The 23,248-nt window shown below is 39.5% G+C and overlaps 1 protein-coding gene across 1 annotated transcript in view; it reads right to left on the reverse strand.

Annotated features, from left to right (window-relative positions):
• The window catches only part of myofl (myoferlin like), a 42,981-nt gene that overhangs the window by 8,710 nt on the left and 11,023 nt on the right, over positions 1 to 23,248 (reverse strand). The window contains exons 6-34 of the mRNA XM_042066019.1: positions 17,684 to 17,844; positions 16,700 to 16,828; positions 16,330 to 16,392; positions 15,664 to 15,714; positions 15,445 to 15,475; positions 15,093 to 15,208; positions 14,434 to 14,560; positions 14,157 to 14,260; positions 14,011 to 14,079; positions 13,743 to 13,786; positions 13,520 to 13,602; positions 11,162 to 11,200; positions 10,523 to 10,647; positions 10,321 to 10,434; positions 10,030 to 10,207; positions 9,807 to 9,931; positions 9,593 to 9,702; positions 9,271 to 9,463; positions 7,221 to 7,376; positions 7,006 to 7,137; positions 5,904 to 6,064; positions 5,257 to 5,371; positions 4,268 to 4,373; positions 3,923 to 4,062; positions 3,681 to 3,845; positions 2,631 to 2,718; positions 2,350 to 2,427; positions 2,080 to 2,261; positions 1,816 to 1,974 (exon numbers count right to left, since the gene is read on the reverse strand). Coding sequence (XP_041921953.1) covers positions 1,816 to 1,974; positions 2,080 to 2,261; positions 2,350 to 2,427; positions 2,631 to 2,718; positions 3,681 to 3,845; positions 3,923 to 4,062; positions 4,268 to 4,373; positions 5,257 to 5,371; positions 5,904 to 6,064; positions 7,006 to 7,137; positions 7,221 to 7,376; positions 9,271 to 9,463; positions 9,593 to 9,702; positions 9,807 to 9,931; positions 10,030 to 10,207; positions 10,321 to 10,434; positions 10,523 to 10,647; positions 11,162 to 11,200; positions 13,520 to 13,602; positions 13,743 to 13,786; positions 14,011 to 14,079; positions 14,157 to 14,260; positions 14,434 to 14,560; positions 15,093 to 15,208; positions 15,445 to 15,475; positions 15,664 to 15,714; positions 16,330 to 16,392; positions 16,700 to 16,828; positions 17,684 to 17,844 — 3,344 coding nt within the window. The remainder of the gene's footprint in view (positions 1 to 1,815; positions 1,975 to 2,079; positions 2,262 to 2,349; positions 2,428 to 2,630; positions 2,719 to 3,680; positions 3,846 to 3,922; positions 4,063 to 4,267; positions 4,374 to 5,256; positions 5,372 to 5,903; positions 6,065 to 7,005; positions 7,138 to 7,220; positions 7,377 to 9,270; positions 9,464 to 9,592; positions 9,703 to 9,806; positions 9,932 to 10,029; positions 10,208 to 10,320; positions 10,435 to 10,522; positions 10,648 to 11,161; positions 11,201 to 13,519; positions 13,603 to 13,742; positions 13,787 to 14,010; positions 14,080 to 14,156; positions 14,261 to 14,433; positions 14,561 to 15,092; positions 15,209 to 15,444; positions 15,476 to 15,663; positions 15,715 to 16,329; positions 16,393 to 16,699; positions 16,829 to 17,683; positions 17,845 to 23,248) is intronic.

The raw sequence follows: 23,248 nt of genomic DNA on the forward strand, positions 1-23,248 counted from the left end.
CTACTTGTAATACCTTCTTAAGCCTTCCTTGGTGAATAAAACATCTTGTAATATTCTCCTATGACACCACATGAAGTTGGAAAATACAAAGCAAGGGATTTAAGACCATTCATCTTTACAAAATCTCCCCAGAACGTCCAGATTCCTAGATATACACTTGTGCATTCTCCTCTTTGACTCCCCCACTGTTTTTCTATGGAATTTAAATCAGGGGACTGAGATGGCAATGCTTGATTTTGTGTTTAGTAAACCATATTTGTTTTGATCTGGACGTTTGTTTTGGTTCATTGACCTGATGAATGATCCAATCATGACCCACTTTTAGTGTTTTGGCAGAAAATGTTCAGGTTTTTCTTGGTGTTAATGATACCATGCACCTTAATTAGGTTCCCAAGGCCTTTGGGAATAAAAACAGCCCCACAATATCACAGCCCCTCCACCATAATTCTCATTAGGCATGGGGTTCTTTTCAGTACAGTCATTCTTCTATGTACGCCAAACACACCTAAAGTGTTTCTAGCCAAAGAGGCAATTTTTATTTCATTTGACAATAGACCACACAACTCCTGCTGTTTACATTGGTAATTACATGACTGGACAGGCTTTTACCTGGCATGCCCTTTAATCTATTAGCAGTGAGGTCACGTCTGGATGTCTCAAAATATTCTTCAGCTGAACAAAGAAAAAACTGAAGTAATTATATTTGGTAAAAAGGAGGAAAGATTTAGGGTTGCCACTCTCGACACAAAAGGGTTGAAGGCAAAGGATACTGTTAAAAATCTTGGTGTATAAATTGACAGTGATCTAAATTTCAACAGCCACATGAAAGCGATAACCAAATCAGCTTTTTACCACCTCAAAAATATTGCCAAACTTAGAAGGCTGATGTCAAAACTGATAACAAAACTCATTCATGCGTTTATCTCCAGCAGGGTTGATTACTGCAATGGACTGTTCACAGGCCTTCCTAAAAAGCTAGGATTCTAACAAAAACTAAAAGAACTGACCACATTACTCCAATTCTCAAGTCCCTGCACTGGCTTCCAGTGAGTCACAGAATTGACTTTAAAGCACTATTGCTTGTTTATAAATCAGTAAATGGAGCAGGACCTAAATACCTAATATCAGACATGCTTCAGCAGTACACACCTTCTCGTCCTCTCAGGTCCCAGGTGAAAAACCTGTTAGTAAAACCTACTGTTAGAACTAAACATGGTGAAGCTGCTTTTAGCTGCTTTGCGGCTCAGCTGTGGAACCAACTTTCGGATGACATCAAAAAGGCCCCAATTGTAGCCAGTTTTAAATCTAGACTTAAGACCAAACTGTTCTCAGATGCTTTCTGCTAACTGTGCTGAGTTACAAATTCTGAATCTGCCTTGAAAATATTCTACCTTGTCTTTTATTACTTTTTTACGTAACAATTTTACCTTGTGCATTTTATGTTTTCTTTTTATTATGATCTTTACCTTTTTAAACTATTCTTTGAACTATATTGCCCTTCTGTGCTTTTATTTGTTATTACTGTTTGCTTTTGTTTATGTAAAGCACATTGAATGACCTCTGTGTATTAAATGCTATATAAATAAACTTGACTTGACTTGATTGTGGGAGTACAATAAATGGCCAAAAGATTATTTTTTATACCCGTTTTTAGTCAACTTTACCAAAGGTGCCAATAATTCTGGAGGGTATTGTAGGTAAAAAGCCACATTAGATTTAAAATCTCTTTGTGTCCTGTCCAGAATCCAAATGTACTGATGGGTTAATAATTGTTGCTTTCTAACCTCACTATTGGGGAGGAAATGATCAGAATACCTTGTTTTTCAGAAGGAGTTCTGATGCCACCAGCATCTCCCCAGCACTCTTGCCTTTCAGTGTGATGGGATACCATAGCAATCTGGGGGTCACTGGTACGGCTGGATTTAGATTTACAACAGGAAGACACAAGCATCTGCCCATAGGCTCATCTTTACCCTGTAACACAGCAGTTGTTTGATTTACATGATGTTAAATGAAATGTAAATGGATCAAAATGGGTCTGACAAAAAGTGGATATTTAGTCCCAATGAGCATAAGTACCACTTGGTCACGGTCATAGAGTTCCAGGACCACACTAGGTGGATAGTGAGCTATACTTTTGGGATTCCCGTAGATCTCAACATTGTCAAAAATGAGAGTTTGATCCCATGTTGGATTTAATGTGCCAGTGATTGTTTCTGTTGTTTTGCTCACATGAAGAAATGAGACATGCACATAAGGATCTGCAAAGAAACCAGGAACATAATAATCTATAATCTGTAACATTTTATTTTCATTATTTCATATTTACAACAGGAAACCATTGCTAACCTGAAAAGCTGTCTTTGTCCATAGCAAGGAGATTCCTGGCCTGATAGACATAGACTCTGAGATGGAATATAAAAGATCCTGCAAATCATCAATATGAGAACATTTGAACAATGAAGTATTTAATATGACACACAAATAAATGTGAGAGGACATCGGTATTCCTAACTGCCACCAGACATGAGATTTTATCACAAGTATCCCGTAAAAGACTTCCCAAGAGGAAAGAAGGGGGTGGCCCAGGTCAGGAAATCTGGCAACAAGGCCCAAATTGCAGTACTTACTGTCAAAGCTACAGGAGACCATGGGTGTGCTGGCGCCAAACTGTTTAGCTGTATCCTTTTTACTGGCTTTTTCATCAACATCCACCCCCTTCAAAACACACACACACACAAATAGAGAGAAATAGGGTGGGGGAGTGGGTGAATGAGATAAAGCAAGAGAGAAAGAGAGAGAGGGAGAGAATTTAAAGGAACTGAACTGCCCATATAAAAAAAATGACCATACAACATATTTCATCAATACCAATGGGATTGTTATTAGTTAAGCATGTGTCCATGAGAGGACCAAGTAGGGGGATACAGTTTGAAGGGTCCAGCTAAAAATTCAAGAAGTCAGTACAACATGAATTTTGAAACATGGTAGGGGAGTTAGACCCCCTTCTTGCTTTTGTGGCAATAATCTTAAAATAAAAAAAATAAAAAAATGCATAACATGTTGACATCCCTCCTGCTCTTGGATTTATACACCACTAACTAATATTCCACCAGCAAAGGTCTGTCCAAGCTTATGAAAATCAGAGTTTGAAAGCATCTGGTGTGACAGGCGTCAATACCATCAGATGATAGACTAGAGTGGTCTAAGAACACTTTAAAAGAAAGGACAAAACTGGCTTTACATCCTATGGTGCCTAAGATCCTTCAACATCTACAACAAGATGCTGCAGATATTTTACCAGTCTGTTGTATCTAGTGCCATGTTTTACAAGGTGGTGTCCTGGTGATGTGGCATGAAGGATGGCAACAGATTGATCAGGTTTATTAAGAAAGCCAGCTCTGTCATAAGGGTTGGAATTCAGTTAGACAATAGACATTATTGGAGGTTTGTGGCAAAGAGGATGCTTCACAAGCAGGTGAGCATCCTGAACAACACCCCTGATCCCCAAATGATAGGCTTGTTGAGCTGAAGAGTACCTTCAGTGGTAGGCTAATCTCCCCCAAACGTTCCTTTGAGAGACATTGGTCATTCCTACCCATGGCCATCAAACTGAAGTACCATAACATTTGCACCATTTACTACTGAGACCTTTTCATTGTAAAGGAATGCTATATTACCATAGCTCCCTCCAGTTTAAAGATGGCACAGGCTCCAATGCTTCCTGAAGGAGCCATCTTCCTTCTCCAACGTCGACGTCGGAAGGTATCAGAGGAACGCTCTTTGCTGTGGAACTTCCAGCCAATCAGAGACGAGTATTCCCAACCTTCTCCTGATTCTGCTTTCTGTGGAAATCACATAAATATTACTTTCTATCACAATGAGTTAAGGTACCATCAAGTAAGGACAATGATATGCCTACCATTGCTTTTATAGGCATATCTGAGATCTTCTTTCTGTGTCGTATAAGCCTCTTCCTGCGATGCATGTGGTACATCTTTTCTGTTGATACCCATGACCTGGGCTTATCATCTGGAGGAATGGTGAGTCCATATTCCCAACCTGGTTTCAGTGATAACAGTGATAACTGAAGTAAGGTAAAAATATACAGACATACAGTATTTTACAATTTTAGAGCCAAATTAAATAACTTATTTTTTACCAAAAAGAAATTACAAATCTACAGTATAATGTGACAATTTTAGTCAGACCACAAGCTTAATTTTAAATGTCCATTCTTTTAGAGTTGTGAGTGCAGCCCTCTTACCATTTTCATCTACAGCTTTGTTGTGATCAAAGTCCCAGTCATCGTCACCCCATGTCCATCCAGGTGGACACTCGAATGCCTCTGGACTTTGGGCCTTCTCTCCATTCTGCAGAGCAGAGCACAGAGCATAAGTGCTGTTTTCACAGCACACCTACAATATCATGAGATACTATTTGACCATAAAAGAAAATGAGCTTATTTAATTGATTAATAACATAGCCAATCTTGTTGGGTAATATTGCTTCAAGACATACAGTATCATGTATACTGTATATAGAATGGTCTTCAGATACTTATTTAGTGTTTACAGTAGTATGTTTTCCTATCCACTAAAATATCTATATGCTGCTTTTACTGACCTATATGATACAATTACCAGTAACAAATACCTAACATCCATGCACTTTGAATCAGTCTACGATACATCAACACTGTTACAAGTACTGTTGACCAGGGAACTTAAAGGAACCATATGTAAGGAATGTATTTCAATTAATCATAAAATGGCCCTGATATGTCTCATATGTCAACATCATTTTCATTTCAAATACTTATATCACTGACAACAGTAGTCCGGCCAGGATATTGTCATTTAAAAAGTGAAATTGCAGCCCTCAACTGATGTTGATGTTATGTTATGATGTCATGTGATGTGTTTTGGCCTGATGCGCCACCCTCCACCTATCTACTAATCACAAAGTCAGTAGTGTTTCGGCATCCGGGTTGGCATCCTCGAGTCAGGGGGGAGGGGGAGGGGATACACCGCTCTACAGTAATTTGAAAGTGATTGCAGTACCAGTTTTGGCCACAATCTTACATATGGTTCCTTTAAACTCATCAATGAATCAAACTCATCTACTGTACTAGAGGAATGAATCATTCAAAACGTGCCATAACCTTTTTTAAAAACACAACATTGTGAAAATTCTTTTAATTCTGGTCTAGCTGTGTGTGTGTCTAGTGGTGTTGATAAGAAACTTAGTCCTCACCACATCTGTGAAAGGCTCGGGAGCAGGTTTCCACTCCACCCCAGGAAACCGAACCTCGTTCTGAAATACCTCATCAGTGAACTCTGTGTGGCCAGCATCTGCTTCGGTCAGCAAGCTACATTACAGAACCAGAAGACCCCAACACATTACATTCTTGAAAGTCAACATTGTAGTAAAACTGTGCTCCAGGCCTCTCAACTCTTTGAGGTAAAAATAAACCTAAGAACAGATGTTTTACTTTCTAGGTGAATAGAACACACATTTTACTTTTATACACATTATAACACATTTGACACAGACCAGGGCACTACAGAGTCAGAGAGAGAAGGAATGAGGGGTACCCAAGGGGGGGGGAACATTCAGCCACCAAAGAATGCATAAACACACTTTAAGGAGGAAGACAGCCTAAGTGTGTTTCAGTCAATCTGTAAGCCTCCCCTTCCTCTGATTGTAAGCGCTAAGCCAAAAGAGATTTTTGATAAATGAGCAGCAAAACACTGGAGCTCTAGACAGGATGTAGTTGAGTGAGTCATCATGAAAGGACATTTCACAAAGTGTGTGGTTCTGAGTCAGTGAACACAGCTCCATGCTCGGTAAGCTCAGTACATGCTCAGTAAGTACAAATACAGTCTGCTGTTAAATCTTACCTTCGCTCAGGATCAACAAACCAGTCACCCTCCCACTGCCAGCCTCTGGGCGGCATGAAATACTCCTGCTTCAGCTTTACTTTGCCCGTCACATCGGAACATTTATGCCGACCAACTAGGCCTGCGGTGCCCCATTTTCCCACTTTTGCCTGGTTCTCATACTGAAAGAAGGTTTGAGTAGGTTAGAGCTATAGAGCAAGAATGCCAATGCATTTTCCAACACTTGCATCTTTGGCACATTCAAATACTGACCTGAGTTCTGAGATCAAAATAAAGTTATAAATAACTTTAAACTAACAAATTAAGTTTCTAAATAATAACCTCAACTACTTCATAGGAAGGAAGACATTTCCTGTATAAAGTTCTGTCAGGGCACCATACGTCCAGCAACAGGTAAAAGTAAAAGTAAGAGACATTTGAAATAAATAGACCATTTCTATTTTTGCATTCTGTTTATACTCCATGTTGAATTGTTCATTGCTTTTTGAGTACTCACACATGCAATTGCATGACTTGAGCTATCCAACAGTAACAAAACTGTTCACAAGAAAATGAACTTTTAATTTATATAAAATGTAATCATTTTTACATTTCACTCAACATATGATGAACCATATCAAAATAAACAATCAGTACAGATATTCTAGCAAATTGTTAGGCCATAGAGTATCCCACTATTATGATTATTTCATTTGCCATATTCCAGATATTTCTCCTGGCATGCAAAAACATGATATGCAAAATGGTTTTCCTTGATATAGCATGAATATAAGAAATATGCAAGTATTGTCATATCATACAATGCCGATGCCAGACTATCCTGAAAAAACAAGATATAGCATGTACAAATGACCCTTCTAATGACAAAGAGCTTAAAAGTAAAAGTAAAATTACCCTAACAAAAATTACCTTGAGTTGTCAAATCACCAAGATTTTACTAAATTAGGTTTACTAAATTAGGTTTACTAAAGTAGGCTTATACAGTAATTGCATGGGGACAATAAACTCTTTTTTCCTCTTTCATCAATTCTATTTATCTTTTATTTTGTTAAGGGGACAGGCAGGCAGATAGATTTAAAGGTAAAGTTCATACAGTTCATACCATTTCAGCATACACACTGAAGGTGCCCTCTGCAAAGCTATTAAACTTCTCCTCATGTGCAGACAGGCCTAGCCACATGTTGACTCGCAGCTGAACTGGGATCTTCGCTCCTTTTTTTTTGTCCATGGGGTACTAGGATAAATACAGCAGATTAAAGTAGTGTGTGTGTGTGTGTGTGTGTGTGTGTGTGTGTGTGCACGTAAACTGAATTGTACCTTCATGAAGATGGTTTGGGTTTTACCACACTGTTTTCCCATGGCCTTATCACTGTAAGTGGAGTGAAGGACTTGGTGGGCTGGGATCCTGGCATAGGCCACCCGTCTCTCTCCTCTTAGCATCCAGATGATAACGTCAGGTATGCTGTTCTGAGGCTAAGGACAACATAAACCCTCTCAGTTGTCATGCAGTCTAAATAGCATTATACACAGACTCAGCAGTTTATGACATCCCTAAATCTCTTCTCGGTTCCTCTAGAACAGGGGTAGGCAACCTGCGGCCCTTTAGTTCCTCTCTAGTGGCTCCCTGGCATTCTCTAAAAATGGAAGTTATAAAATATTTCTAACAATTTCATATAGTCGTTAAGCTTCAAGCTGTCCCAACACTTTATCAGTTTGTGAAAATATTATACTGTACAATACAGCATATACAGAGTATGTCGAGTATGCCATATGCCTGAAGCTAATAAAGATAGAGAGGTTTAAACTCATTTCTTTAAAATGGTTCCGATATATTTGTGGCCCCAGACAGATTTATTTTTTATTTCTGGTCAACAAAATGGCCCTTTTAAGAGAAAAGGTTGCCGACCCCTGCTCTTAAAGAAGGTATTTTCATGATAAATCCCCTCATAGCATTAATGACCTTAAATGACTTTAAATGTGACTTTACACCTTCTTCCCCATTTTTGGAATTCTGGCCCACCCCTCTCCACACACTATTCACCTGCTACTGCCATATATGTAGCGGAAAAGCTGTAGAATTGACAATCAGTGCTTATTCCGCTCATGATATGTCCTCTGAAACGTAGCAGACATCATACGGACAGGTTAAAAACATGAGGTAATCTTTAATAATGGGATCTGTGTCCACCAAACACGTTTTTGAGCTGACAGCGCCCTCAACCAGCTTCGTTCACACATTTATTGCTGCTAGTTTGGAAAAAAAAATCTGCCAGAACTTCCTTTTTGAAACGCTGCTTACTGCTAACTACTAGCTAATTGAAATGGCAGCAATCGTTCAGGACTCAGCTAACCATGGCAGTGGACCAGGACATGGACCCAGATGTGCAGGTGATCAGGTCTTCTGATTCGGGGCTACGGTTAGAGGATGTGATTTTTGACAATGCTGGCCCCACACTCCTGTGTGAAATCTCCATAGGCAACCTTTGGCCCAGTGTTCCCGTCAGCTGAAGGCGGCAAGTTTTTGATGCTGTCCATAACCTCTTGCACCCTGGTACAAAAGCATCACAGAGGCTGATTGCAGCTAAGTTCGCCTTGTATGGTCTTAAGAGGGAGACTAGGCAGACACCTGTTTAGAGCGCCAACGGGCTAAAGTGCATCGCCACAATATGGCTCCGCACAGTTCCAGGTTCCAGAAAGACGGTTCCAGGTTCCCCCCCCCCCCTCACAAGGCTTCACTTGCCTTTTGACCATGGCGGACAGGACCCTGTGATGGCCGGAGGCTGTGCCGCTGAGGTCAGTGGCATCTGTGGAGGTAGCACGGCTATTTATTGGCACCTGTGTTGCCCGTTTTGGCGCCCCTTCTCATCTTTCCTCTGACTGAGCTCCTACTTCAAGGTGGGAAGTCATTTAGCTCATTTATTTTTCCAGATGCTTTTGTCCATAGCAACTTTTATATGTCATGTACAAGGGCCACTGTCCCATATGGGGTTAAGTGCCTTGCTCAAGGGCACAATGGTGGAAGCTGTACCCAGCTGAACCCACAACCTTTCAGGCTACTGCACCACTACACTACCACTTCCCAGTTTCTCATGAAAGCCACTTCCTCGATTCTAATTGGCCAGCAAAAGAGAAGTGACATCGACGAGCCAAGCGCTGTTAAAAAATGGAACATATTTCAACACCGAGTGCTGTGGAAAAGGAAAACATTGTATGCCAAGGGCTGAGGGTGCTGAGTGCTGTGAATAATGACCTTCATGGGATTTGTATAGAAAATAGATGCTACCAATGCAAATAATGTGTTTGGTAGACACAGGCTCATATCATCATAATTATTATTAACTGCATCATATTCCTCACAATGTGTTACCTCCTCAGATATTTGCATGAGATGATTTAACCAATCCTCAATATCAGCAATGGTGGTCCTAATGTCAGTGGCTCCTTCTTTCATGCGTTTGGCAGCCTCTCTGATGCTGGTAATAGTTGAATTCCGTAACATCTTCAACTGGAGATCCAGTGTTGTAAGGTTTGGTTTACCTTCCAGTTCTGGCATATGACAGCTAACAGAGATGGTCAATTAGTTATTAAGTATTGCTGACCTTCTGAGAGTAAAACTTTTCCCTTGCCTTTATCCAATTTACAGTACACAGTATTACAATAGATAAAAACTGGAAATGTATGTACAGTACCTGCTAAGGTCCTCTATCAAATAGTTGATCAGCTTAAGCCAGATCTCTGCTAGTCGGGTGTCTGAGGCCTTGGCCAGTATAGCAGTTTTCAAAGAGGTGAGGTTTGAATGCTGTGAGTAAAAAAGCCAGCACCATCTGAGAACAGGCACAAACCAGTTGCGCTACAAAACGTATTGATGATAATAGTATTTTCATGTTGACCCCACAAGCTTACCAATCGTTCAGCAATGTACAAGATAATGTTGACAGAGTCTAAGCGGTGGCTTATGTCTTCCCAGTAAGATGTGAGGATAACAACAGGCTTGGTGCTAGCCCAGGGCAAATAGTGGTAGTGATTGCCTATAAAAGCCACACAAACCAAGTATGTGAGACCACATGATCTCTAAGCTGTCCTCAGTGTCATTTAACAACAGGGACACTGAACAGTCTGAACTCACCATCAAATACAGCACAGGAGTACCGAGTGGTAGATGACAAGGGCTTGTAGGTGGTGTCTAGCTTGTTGCCATAGTTTCCGATGCTGACTTCAAATTGGATGGGTTCACCAGGTTCCTGCAGCATGCATGCACTATGGAACACTGCACACAGAGAGTATTTCCTCCGTCGCTGGTATTTCTGCTCAAAAAAGATTACGTATGTTTTTTTTATCAGCATCATTCAGAGAAAGTAAAACATTTTATGAGGTTGATTCCACTCATGACATACATGACTCAATGTCATTTTATTACCTGGGCTACTAGGATGTAATCTCTTGGAATTTCCTCCACCTTCTTCTCAGGTTTGCCATCTAGCTGAGAGGTGAGTTCAACCAGGATACGACCCCGGTAGGCAACCCCTTCACCCTGCAAGACAGGAAAGATTTATGAATAAAAAAGATGCAAGGCTTTTTTATAACCTACATGCAAAACACCTGGTAACTACTGTACTTACCTTCCCGTGGTTCAGCTCCTCGTATGCATCAGGAAGTCCTGAGTACTCCCTCGGACTGCCGTATAAGTTTAGGTAACAAGGTCCAAAGGCTGGTAGGAATCCAACGTGTGCCTCTGGTAAATCAACTGGAAAAAAAAAATACATACAACTTAAATACTTGTATATCTCACATTTTGTGTCGCATCTAAGTGATTATGTCACTTAGAAATTTCCATTCTGCTCCATTATAGACAGAATACCAGCTGAGATTTGTTGCATTGTTTTTTTCAATCAGGGCAGCAGTTTTCTGATTACATTATATGCTTACATAATTGCAAAAGGGTTCTCCAATGTTTTCTCAGTTAGCCTTTTAAAATTATATCAGATTAGTAAACAGAATGTGCCTTTGGAATATTGGATGAATGGTTGCTGATTGCTAATAATGGGTGATGTAGATATTGCATTAAAGATCAGCCATTTTTCTACAACAGTCATTTACAACATTAATGACGAAAACAAGGACATTTCTAAGTGACTCCAAACTTATTTTCAGCGTATGTGTATGAAATGTGTTATATAAATAAAATAAACTTACCTTGGTTTGTCTTAGTCATGGGAAAAGTAGCAGAAAGCTGTTTTTTTAATTGAAATGAAACATACCTGAAGATGTTGCATCAGTGTCATCCTCAGCGTGAAGCTCTTTGAAAGAAACACATAGTTCTTTCAAAGAAGGTTTTGTTTTCAAAGATTTCAAAGTCAGAAAAAACTTGGTCGCCGCACACTCTATCTCTTAATTCTTTTATTCCAACGTTTCGGCCTGTCAGCCTTTGTCAAGGTTCCTAATGTGGACACTAGCAAATCCAGTCTTAAAGCACCAGGTGTCAATCAAGGGCACTCTGGGTATCTCACCAGGTGTGTAATCAAGAAAGGTCCACACAATCAATTATGATGCACATAACCACAACATACAAAGGGAGCCTATCATCAAGACGATTACAGAAACAGTGTTCATAAATTACAATATTTACAAAATTTACAAGACAGTCAGCATACAACATATCAAACTCTTCAAGTTATATTCTACACATTGTGTCTTTACCTAATTCATCATAGTCACTAATTACAGTACATCATATGCATGTTTAGTACAAATACCCAATATTGTCACTTTCAATCCGATCCAACACTTTCTGTCCACATTCAAACATGTCTAAGTTTCTTTTAAATAAAAGGTCTCAAATCCAGTTCTTCATTCAGACCATTGGGTCTTAGAGTCCGTAGATGTGAAATCCAAAAAGCCTCCCTCTTTAATAAAATTGTTTCAAAGTTCCCTCCCCTCTGAGGTTGTTGCACCTTTTCAATCCCTGTGTATTTTAAGGATGATATTGGGTGATTAAACTCCATAAAATGTTGGGCCAAAGGATAGATGCTATTTTGGCATCTTATGGTACTTCTGTGTTCCGCAATCCTGTTTTAATTCACTAGAGAGGTTTTCCCCACATACGCTTTTCCGCACGGACATGTCAGCATGTAAATTACCCCTTTTGTGTTGCATGAAATTATACCTTTAATATTTATCTTTTCGCCAGTGTGTGGATGGTTAAAATATCTTTTCTTCGAAGTGGAGTTGCATTGGGCACATGCTCCATATTTGTAATTTCCATCAGGGATAGGTGTTAAGCGTGTTTGAGAGGGTAGTGGAGGGGTGGGGACATATTCAGACTGTACTAACTCATCCCTCAGATTTCGGCCACGTTTAAACACAACAGTTGGGAGATCCTTGTATAAATGTTTAATGGTTTCATCTTTTTGTAAGATATGCCAATGAGTTTGAATATTTTTTTAAAATTGTTCAGATGTTTTGGTATATTTGGTAATAAATACATTTGAATTCATATCTTTGTTTTTCTTAGGTTTAAAAAACTCTTCTCTTGTTTTTGAGAGGATCTTTTTGGTGGCTTTTTCAATACTCTTTTCACTATATCCACGTCTTTTAAATTTGTTTTTTGACTAAATTTGTTGATGTGAGAAGTCAGATTCTTTCTTACAGATCCGCCTCAGTCTACAAAATTGACTGTAGGGTAAACTGTTTTTTAAGGGTAGAGGATGGTAACTATCTGCCCTTAAAAGGGTATTTCTATCAGTTTGTTTAGTGTATAGATCAGTATATAGTCCGCCCTCTCCTTTTATGATCCATAGATCAAGAAAATTCATTTTGGTTGGGTCCTTTTCCATAGTAAAAGATAGATGTTCAACTTTAGTGTTGAGGAGGTCATGGAGTGACATCAGTTAATTCTCATTTCCCTTAAACACAATAAAAATGTCATCTAAAAAGCGTTTCCAGAGTAAGATTTTATGAAAGAAAGATTTTAAAGTCAACAATAGTTTGATGGTAACATTTACTACTTCATTGGGTAAGGTTTACACTTGCTAAATGCAAGTATCCTTTCAGCCAATCATGTGTTAGCAATTCAGTCCATAAAAACCTAAGGTTTAGTTGTTTTTGACACTAAACATAACAATGGTAAAGAAATGTGATTTAAGTGACAGTGTGGTGGTGTTGGTTTGGCATGATTATCTCAGAAACCACACAAAAGGCTGTAATCAAGAGTTTGAAACAAATTGTGTCAAGTTGACAGGAATGTCTCATCACTAAAACAATCATGCTTTGCGCCACTGTTAGACAGATAGCATGTCTGAGCGTAAAAAATGTGAAATGGACAGGCTAAACCAAATTGATGGACAGCAGGGGGGGACTACACTTGGTTCTTCACCAGCAAAATAAGAGGAAGCTGAGGCAAGAGTGGATCTACTGTAATAGTAGACCTACAGTAATACTCTATGCTCAGATTTATTAGATCTGTCTGATATAGAAACTTTAGAATGTGAGATAGGATATTTGTAGCATGATCATGATCTGACAAATCTCTGGAGAACTGGAGTAATGAGTTATTCTAGTTGAAAAGGGTTACCATACATTAGAAAAATACAACAGTAAAGTAAAAGTAAGAGCTATACCTTCAATCTCCTCACCGGAAGATGCTATTTGTGAAAGATTTAGGTATGTGGTTCCAATAGTATCATTCTCTGTGAGACAATCCCTGTAAAAAAAATATATAAGAGAACTTGCATATATTTTCATATGCAAGGGCATACAGCAATTTCTGTTATCACACACAACAGTTTGTAGGATGTTAAAATGCATATTAGTGACCATTACATTTATGTCATATGGACTTACCAATCATATACAGTCAGCTTAATGCGCTCACACATAGATGGCAACTAGAACATAAGAAAATATACACATAGTAGTAGTAGTATAAATAGTAGTGTTGCTCTTTAAATTGATAAGTGAGTTTAATATGGGCTGAAATATGTGCCACCAGAAACTGAATTTGAATAATCTAAATGTGAATCATTGCATTGAAATGATCTGAATAGTATAATTTGAAATTGAATTTATTTGATAGTACGGAACCCTGGCACCTATGACACCGTCCCCTCACCTTGATCTGAAGATTAATGAGCTGGTTCCACTCAGGATTTGCATTCTTTTTAATGATTTTTGTGCGAAGCTACAACAAAGATGCAAAACATCATTATTCTTGATTAGGGAAATTGATTCAATGGTTGTTAACAGCTCAAATAATACCTTTTTGCCAGCAAAACTGACTTCCAAAAATGGGTCCACCAAGTTTTTATAATTAGCCACTCCTCCAAAGATATGCTTGACTGTCTGTGCAATTGCATCATCCACTAGTAAAGGATTAAAAACATGGTTCAGTGTATCAAAGACAGGAAGTTGCCACTTAAGATCATATGAAGTCCCCTCATAACACATTTTATACACTGTACATACATTCCAGGACTCATTGAAAGAGAAGATTTTAAAGAAAAATCAGGCACATGGATGCATGTGTGAGACCTACTCTGAGGCATGTCCTCAGCTCGATATACTTTGAGGGTGAGGGTAGCCGATCTCAATGAGACCCCAGCTGGTCGAAGTAGGTTTTTCTCAACGTCATCTTGGTCCTCGTTACGATCACTCTTCTCCACCTAGTGAAAACAAAGAGTGTGTTGTTCCATATGGATCCCCTGTAACTCTTCAGACATATTATAATGACTCCTAAGGAGAGTTTGCCCCTTCATGTCTCTTAACAGTACACAGAACATATTTTTTCAATTATTGGAATGGATACACTACAAACTCGTTCTCCACACACAAAAGAAATCACACATTCCTAATGACTTTTTTATTATTATTAACTATTGGAGGAGAAAAGGCCTTTGATCACTGAATATATGGAGGGGGACCATTAAAGTATGTTATGCAAAAAGCCTACCTTAAAAACTGTCCTCCCAGTGAATTAGAAATGTGCATACCTTTACATTTACTTAAGTACAATTATAGAGATGATTTTATTTGTCTATGAATAATTAAAGGAAAGTGTTCTGAGGTTTACGTAGAGCGATGATATTATCACATTTGTATGATAAAGTGACACAAATATAAAAAAACAACATTCCAGACAATACTGGTAAGGCCCTCACAGCCCAGAGGTTGGGTTAACAGCAGTTATGATTTTACCGGTGGCTCATCTCCGGTTCCAACTATCATCATGCTGACTTTCAGGTAACCTCTTGCCCCAGAGCTTAAATCATCTGTATCACTCAGAAGAAGCCACTTTCTCATAATAGTATGAGCTGAGTCACATAAGCAAAGACCCACGTGCACACACACACATACACACACACACACACACACACACACACACACACACACACACACACACACACACAGACACACACACACACACACACACACACAACAAAACAAAACAAACAATGTGTTAAGCAAACAAAATTGACAGCGATTATTTAATCAATGGTGTAGTAAAACAGTGGTCCAGTGTTTTTTGGTGTAAGTATCTGACTGGTACCTGGTTCATCATAGACATATCCAATGTCCATCTGTTAGAAAAAATAATTAATAATTCATTTTGATTACACAAACTAATTGCATTCATTGCATTGGAAAGAAATGTGTTTAGAAATCATTTTAGCATGTACGCATACACATAAAAAGACTCAAAGGGAAGTTTAGATATTTTGGATTTATGTTGAGACATTCAGCATATAATAGAAACAAAACTTCACACCTTGAACTCTCCTATAAGACTGTCTGCCCTTACTGAGTATGAGTTATACACCTGGAGATAGGACAGAAATATGCGTTAGAGGTTAAAGAGGAAATCCAGTGTTAAATGGGTTTTAGATACAGTAGAGTCATGGACGAGGGGTGACCCTATCCATTCAGAAGTTAGCCAGTTTTTACAGATTTCATAGCGCTATTAGCGCTAGCAACAGGACATTTCTCATACTGCACATAAATCGCTTCTTTTAACCCATCTACAAGGCTAACAAGAGCTCCATACTTCGTTGACAGTGTAATTAGGTTCTTAACATTTAAAACGAGGCATTATCTCGTGTTGTTGACGGAAGGAGGACTGCAGGCGTGAGCATTCAAAAAGGGGTGTGTGTCGTCGATAGACTCTTAGATTCAAAATGGCGTCGCCCGGAAAACAAGGGGAAAAGTTACTCCAGGTAGTGTCAGTGTAAACTGTCTTCTAAATAAACTTTCAGCACACATACAATGTTGCCAATGCCTCTTTTTAAATGTTAAGAACCTAATTACACTGTCGACGAAGTGTGGATTTGTCCTCTCTCACAGTTTAATCCTATTAAACTTTTTTTCAGTTATTTCCACAGACTTGATGATATTGGCTTTCAACATGAGCCCAACCCACAGCCCAGGTTAAACTCACCCGCAGTATGACATATTCATCAAACAATTCAGAAGGGAGCATGTTGACATTGTAGAAGAAGATCTAAAATTAACAGGACAACAGAAGAACATTCTAAGAACATGATCTGTAACCTTCTTTATCTATATATATATTATATATATTGTGAATTTAAATCAACTGTAAAATTAAATCTGATAAGTGTTTGAACCTGTGGCTAAAACGTAAGGACATATGAAACAAACAGCCTTCTATTAACTAACACTACCACCCAACAACTACATTTCTGTACAGCAAGTATGTCTACGCTTTATGCCTGCTATGTAAAAATATGTATCTACATTTCAATATATTATTTCTCAGTGTAAATGAATGCAAAATAGTGACACACCTCATCGAAAAAAGGATTATTTCCTCTTTTGATTCTAGTCCTATGTGTTTGTCCACAAACATTGACTTTAACAACAGGCTTGATTCTGTTGCCTGCCAGTTGCCTTCCTTCAATCACTCGGATCCGGAGCTAATGGATAACATAGGAAATAAAGCTGGTTATCAAATAAAGATTTTGAGATAAGTTACTCCAAAAAAACATATGTTGAATCCATTAATGCCAAGGTGGAATGTGTCCTAACAGTACACTGCCTTTTCAAAAGTTGGGGGTCAATTACAAATTCCCATTCCATACGGACTACCAGCTGACTGCTTCTACCCTACAAGGTTATTGCATAGTTTGGAGCTGTGCTTTAGGACATCATTGTTTTTTTTAGAGGTAACTGGTTCCAATCAAGCGCTGTCCACAGGGTGTGGCATGGTATAGCCGTCTTTCATCAAGGTTCCTTCTATCCTGCATAAATACTCTACTTAACCACCACCAAAGCACCCCCAGACCATCCTTCTCCCTTCCCCATGCTAGACAGATGGTACGGTAACATTCAGCTTCAGTTTCTCTGCCACTTCACTCTTTGAATTGCCTTCATTTCTCAGTTTGAGAAGAAGGTTCTGTGTTTCTGGCCATTTTGTGTCTGTAATCAAGCCCACAATAGCTGATGCTGATACTCAACCTCCAGATAGTCAAGTCATCTAAAGTCATGCTTCTTTAATCAGGGCAGAAGTTTTCAGCTGTGCTAACATAATTGCAAAGGGGTTTTCTAATGATCAGGTAGTATTTCTGATATTTGAAGATGTTTTAATGGCCAAAAAAATAGCTTTTACCTCGAAAACTAGGATCCTGTGAAAGTATCCTATGAAAAGTGCATTGTAGTATACTGTAGGTACTACTTTCTCTGAAATTTGGTGATTGAGTGGGTACAAACACTTCTTGCCCAGCTCAAAAGATGACTCATTCATCCTGGTGTCTTTACCCACACACACATACCTGGAAATCCTGGGGTTTGTTCACCAGGGCCCTGTGTCTCTTCCTGGTAACCTTCCATGCTGGTTCTCTGGGCTGACCAGGGAGGGGAGCTGCACCAGAAGGCACCAACTGCCCTCCATCGACCACATTGTCAACTCCTTCACCTCCATCATCTTCCTTGCCTTATAAGCCACCAACAATTTTGACATCAATATAGACATAAGCCATGAGGCAAATAGATTTCCATTCATTCAATTTAATATATACTTAGCCTTTCTATTTAAACTTTCCACATAATTATTTAGACTAAGAGGGGCAGATGTGCGTACATCAGAAAGCATAGTGAAAACAGCGACTTTGTCCGTCCTTATAAAGTGCACTCTGTATCCATATGCAGAATTCACTAAACTTTGAGTCTGACCGATAAATTGGTGTGGCAATATTATCGGCCGATATTTGATATTTATTGATCTATCGGTATCACCGTTTATAGAGGTCGATAATTATTTTAACATTAAGTAAAGGAAAGCCAAATACTGATCCTTCATCTGAATTTCCGATATTGTCTTTTCAGCTTTTCAACATTACGTCCAACAGTAAAATAATGTTAACATTGGTTGAGTGGTGGAGGCTAACTTGATTGTTGGTGTATTTGCGAAACATAAACACAGTTATACAGAGTAACTTAAAGGTACAGTCAGAGATTTTTCATGACAACCTTGACAGGGACAACAAGGAGGCAGACATTTTGCCCCTCAACAGCCCCCTCCCCTGGACAATTGCACTACCCTATCCCACCCATAATGTTCTATTTATAGTTATAAATAATACTGAGATTATGCTTATACAAAGCCATATTCTACTGCTCTTTGTACTATTCATCCTGCACATATACTTATTTTTACTACTCTTATAATGTTACTGTTATTACACTGCAATGGCACTGTTACTACACTGGACATAATTGTACTGTGCATATCTGTCTACAGTTCATACTGAATATCCATATTTATTCTGGTTTTCGTATAATATATTACTGTTAATACACTGCATATATCTAATATAATTTTTAAAAATAAGTGTGTGCAGTATGAACAGTATAAAGAGCAGTAAAACATGGCTATGTACAAGTGCAATTACAGTATGTACATTTTATAAATAAAATACTATGGATGGGATAGAGCAATTGTCCGGGAGGAGGGAGCTGTTGAGGGGCAGCCTTGATTGTCTCCTTATCGTCACTGTCAAGGTTGCCATGGTTGTGGACACATCAACAGGCACAGGCTGGGCGACATCGGTGGAGGGGGGGGCTTAGTTGATTGGTTGTCACTGGGTTGCAGAGCAAGAGTTCAGTTGGGTGACAGCCGAAGGGAAGAAGCAACCTGCTCCTTCGGGTGCGGAGAGACTTGTAATGCCTCTCGGTGAGATGGTGTTAGAGCCATGTACAGGTGTGCAGTCGTAGGTGGAGAGGGAGTAAAGGAGAAGGTCAGCACACATCCCTGTGGTACGTGGTGTTCAGCGTGAGGGCTGATGAGATGTGGTTATCTAACCGACTGCGGCCTGTTGGTTAGAAAGTCCAGAATCCAGTTACAGAGGGAGGTATTGATGCCCAGTTCACTGAGTTTGGTGATCAGTTTGGAGGGGATGATGGTGCTGAATGCTGAACTGAATTCAATGAACAGCATTCTCACTAGATGCTGCTATTGTCAAGGTTGTAGAGGGCAGAGTGAAGTGCCGTAGATATGCTCCTGTTCTGACAGTAGGCTGCACAGCACAGGCCCTGAGGATGCCATCAGGACCAGCAGCCTTACGTGCATTAGACTTGCTCAGTGCCGCACACACATTGGGGGTGGAGAGTGTGAGGGGCTGGTGATCTGCAGAGACCACAGCCTTGATGGCCACCTCCTTATTGTCCCTGTCAAAGCAGCCATAGAATTGGTTCAACTCATCAGACAAGGAGGTGTCGGTGGTAAGGGGGGTGAAGTGAGTAGTTTAGTCTGTGATAGCCTGGATGCCTTGCCACATATGTCGGGGGTCAGAGTTGTTCTTGAAGTGATCCTCGATCCTTAGCTTGTGGTTGTGCTTGGGGGTGAATGTAAATTGCCTTGTGTTGAATTGCGAGGCTCAGCCCTGCACTCAACCGCACTTGAACTGACAAACACCAGCACCTTGGATAGGGAGTCGAGCATGCTAATAATCAAGCTAAAAGCCCAGGCTGCTAGCTCTCTTATTAACACGACTCTTAAGGTATCAGGAGGGAGCTACTGTTACACAACCGGAATAGTCCTATAAGCAGATATTGGGGGGGTGTCCTCATTTTGGTCAATTTGTCCTCATTTTTAAACACAACTTGGCATCCTTTTCAGAGTCTGGTTGGTGGTCACCCTATTTCGAGTTGGGTCAAAATAGGATGCAGAACACAGATCCAAGGGGTGGAGCTGGATCTAGGTCCAACTCCTCCCACTATATCCGCGCTTATGCCCTACCATACATTGATGTGATCATGTAGGTGGCGGTAATGCACCGAACACTGTATTCCCCAACAGTGTTGTAAACTCAATAAAATTCACTGCTGTACTCAAAGCTGCCATATTGTTCAGGCACCACAAAAGTTTTAAGTTCGCTCAACTAGTTTCCCAGTTATTGATTATTTTGACAAGATTACCTCTTAGTATATGAGTAGAACTGACCCCCAAACTCATTTCTTTCAAGAGTGGATTGAAATGACGTCTGACGTAATAAAGACGTGCAACTTCATTGGTTAGGTTCATATCAACATGGCAAATAACCTAATAACCTACACAAACCAACATAAACCAATAAAAAAATCGGAAATCCCAATGAATGGTGAATTAACTAGTCTACGATCGATTGTGGCAGTTAGTAAATTGATACACTTTGACATCGTAGGCCTAAGACTAATTGTTCGCAAGGACTGCTGCGCACCCGGATGTAGGCAGGCAAGCTGCAAGCAATCAGTCAGATGATCCATCAATCATCAGACTGCTACTACACAAAGGTAAGAACGCGCCTTAATGTAGGTGTACTTTGTTTATTTATTTGTGTACCGTCTTCCAGCGGGCAGACCTCAGCTAAAGTGTAGGCTATGTAAGAGAGACCTTTTGCGGGCTAGCTGCATGTTTTATAGCGAGTTAACTAAAGTTTGTTGTCTGAGCTGTCAGCCAGCCAGCCAGCCTGTTGTTGCACTACTTTAGTGGAAAGTGGACAGACAAACAGTATGGTTTAGCATTACCAAAGATCCTTTTATCAACCGTTTCTGGTGTGGCCTACTTTGGCCGCGCAGGTTAGACACCAAAGCAACGTTTCATAAGTTGGAAATCAAACACATGACACACACAAACAGGCAGCGCACTTTTTTTTTGGTGGTGGAAATGACATGGTGACGTGGTGGAAATGGCATTGCCCTAAAAACACAGTTTATTTGCTTCATAGTAGGCCTACTAAAGAATCTAGTAGAAAAAACATCATAATTACATAACATATGGCAGGGACGCATTTTTTTGTTTTAAATCTTCATTTTGTCTATGTATGTCATGTCATCTCCACCACACTTTGTCATTTCCATCACAACACATATTTTAAGTTAAACATGTAAAAATAATACAATATACAACATTTCTGGAAAATTAATAATATATATATTTTGTCTGATATGTGTAATATTTAATAAAATACATTTGGAACAGTAGATGTTATTTTTGCTTGAAAACACACGTTTTGTTGTGTTTTGGAAACATGTGATTGGGCAGTCGTGGCCTACTGGTTAGGGCCTGCCTATACAGAGAGATGAAGAGACTGTCTGACTGACTTTTGTTCAAAAAAGTGAAATAATACTGTTCATAATATTTTTCCCCTCAGGACCAGATGGCTGTGTGACATGTTTTCAGTTCTGTGCAAGGAACCCCCATCACACCATGGTAAGTGATAACTTACTTGTCCTCCATTTACTAGTGTCACAATGTAGCCAACGTGTAGCCTATATTATTATAAGTTATAGGGATATTTTGTAAGCATTTATTTACCAATGAGAATAGCCTAGCCTAATGTTATCCCTTTGCATCTCTCCACAGGGATACACAAAGGCTAGGGTTGAGTGATGTTTTTGTATCAAAGAAGGGATGACACCTTAGACTTATTTTATGTGGCATTTTCAAAATGTGTTGGCTATGCAGGTCATGTGACGCCTCTTCCGAGACACAGGCTCAGTTACTTTGCCATTATTAGTTAAATCACAGTCAGTTTTCAAGGGTCAGCCCATTACCATGCATACACCACTCATGCATTTGCTCATTCCAGTCTATTAATGCACTGAACATTCATCTCTCACGATTTCATAGAAAGACAGAGCAGGAGGTTGCATATCAGGAGCGTGAAGGAGTTAATCTTGTATTTACATGTCACCTGTACTATAGTCTTATTTAATATATGCATAGGATTAATATTCTGCTGATGGAAGACGTCAATGTCAACAGCAGAAGGAAAATTACTCTGCAGGCCCTTCCCATCTTCCTGTGGGAAGATGGATTTTTAAGACCTGGAATGTAAGTTTTTGATTAAATTGTGTGTCCTCTTTCACTCTTTCTTCTTTTTTTACTTTGTCTTCTCTATATATCTCTATTTCTATTCAGCCCTCTCTGATACTACCTTGCAGCCAAAAGACAACAACCACAACCATCTTCCTAGCCACCAGAATAGCAATTAAATCATACTACAGTAATTCACCAAGAATGTCATATTTGGGAATTTTAACTTAACTTTTCATTCACTGGTATTTCATATTATATTAAATACACATGTAGTGTTTTTCATTGACTACTCTACTTATTAACTAATTACTGTCATGTTCTTCAGGCAGAAGAAATTGACCTGCCAGACTTCTCCGATGCAGCTGTAGCTATTCTTACTGTCTCGGGTGATACAGACTCCCTTGTGAAGTTTGGTCCTGCTATCCATTCTATAGTTCTTGATGGAGATATTGTTGTGTGTGATATAGCAGAGTTGGCAGAGAGAGTAGCAGCAGAGTTGACATAATTTGGCTATTTGGCTTAATTTATGCACTTCATCTCATAGACTGTATATATAGAACTGGACAGTGTGCCTGCATTCTACAGTGTTCTATGGAATTGAAGCCGCCGAGGCGACGCCATCTTGGAAAATTTGGAGCCAATTTGAAGTGCGGCTGCGCAGCAAAAGTTGAAGCATGCGCAGTGAAGAGGAGTCGCGGTCAGGCACGCCCACACAGTTGCCACTCAGCGAGTTAAACACGCCCCTTGTCAAGTGAAACCCGCCCCCTTCTCCTTTCCACAACGCAGGTTGACTCGCCGCCGAAGGCTAGCTGGCTGGATGAATTTTACGGCTGTGACTGAGTTAGCTAAACAGTACAAACAACAATCGGTTTGTTCTTGTCTGGTAAGTGTTGCGTATCAACTGAAAAGTTTTTTTTTTGTCTATTGTTGTTCTTAAATACGTCTAAGAGAGCTTATTATGTTGATTATAGACTGTGACAATTTAGTATGGTGAATACTAATGAGCTAACAACAGAAATGCGGACAGCGAATTACATGC

The sequence above is a fragment of the Alosa sapidissima genome, chromosome 16 (assembly GCF_018492685.1).
Source record: "Alosa sapidissima isolate fAloSap1 chromosome 16, fAloSap1.pri, whole genome shotgun sequence".
NCBI lineage: Eukaryota > Metazoa > Chordata > Actinopteri > Clupeiformes > Clupeidae > Alosa > Alosa sapidissima.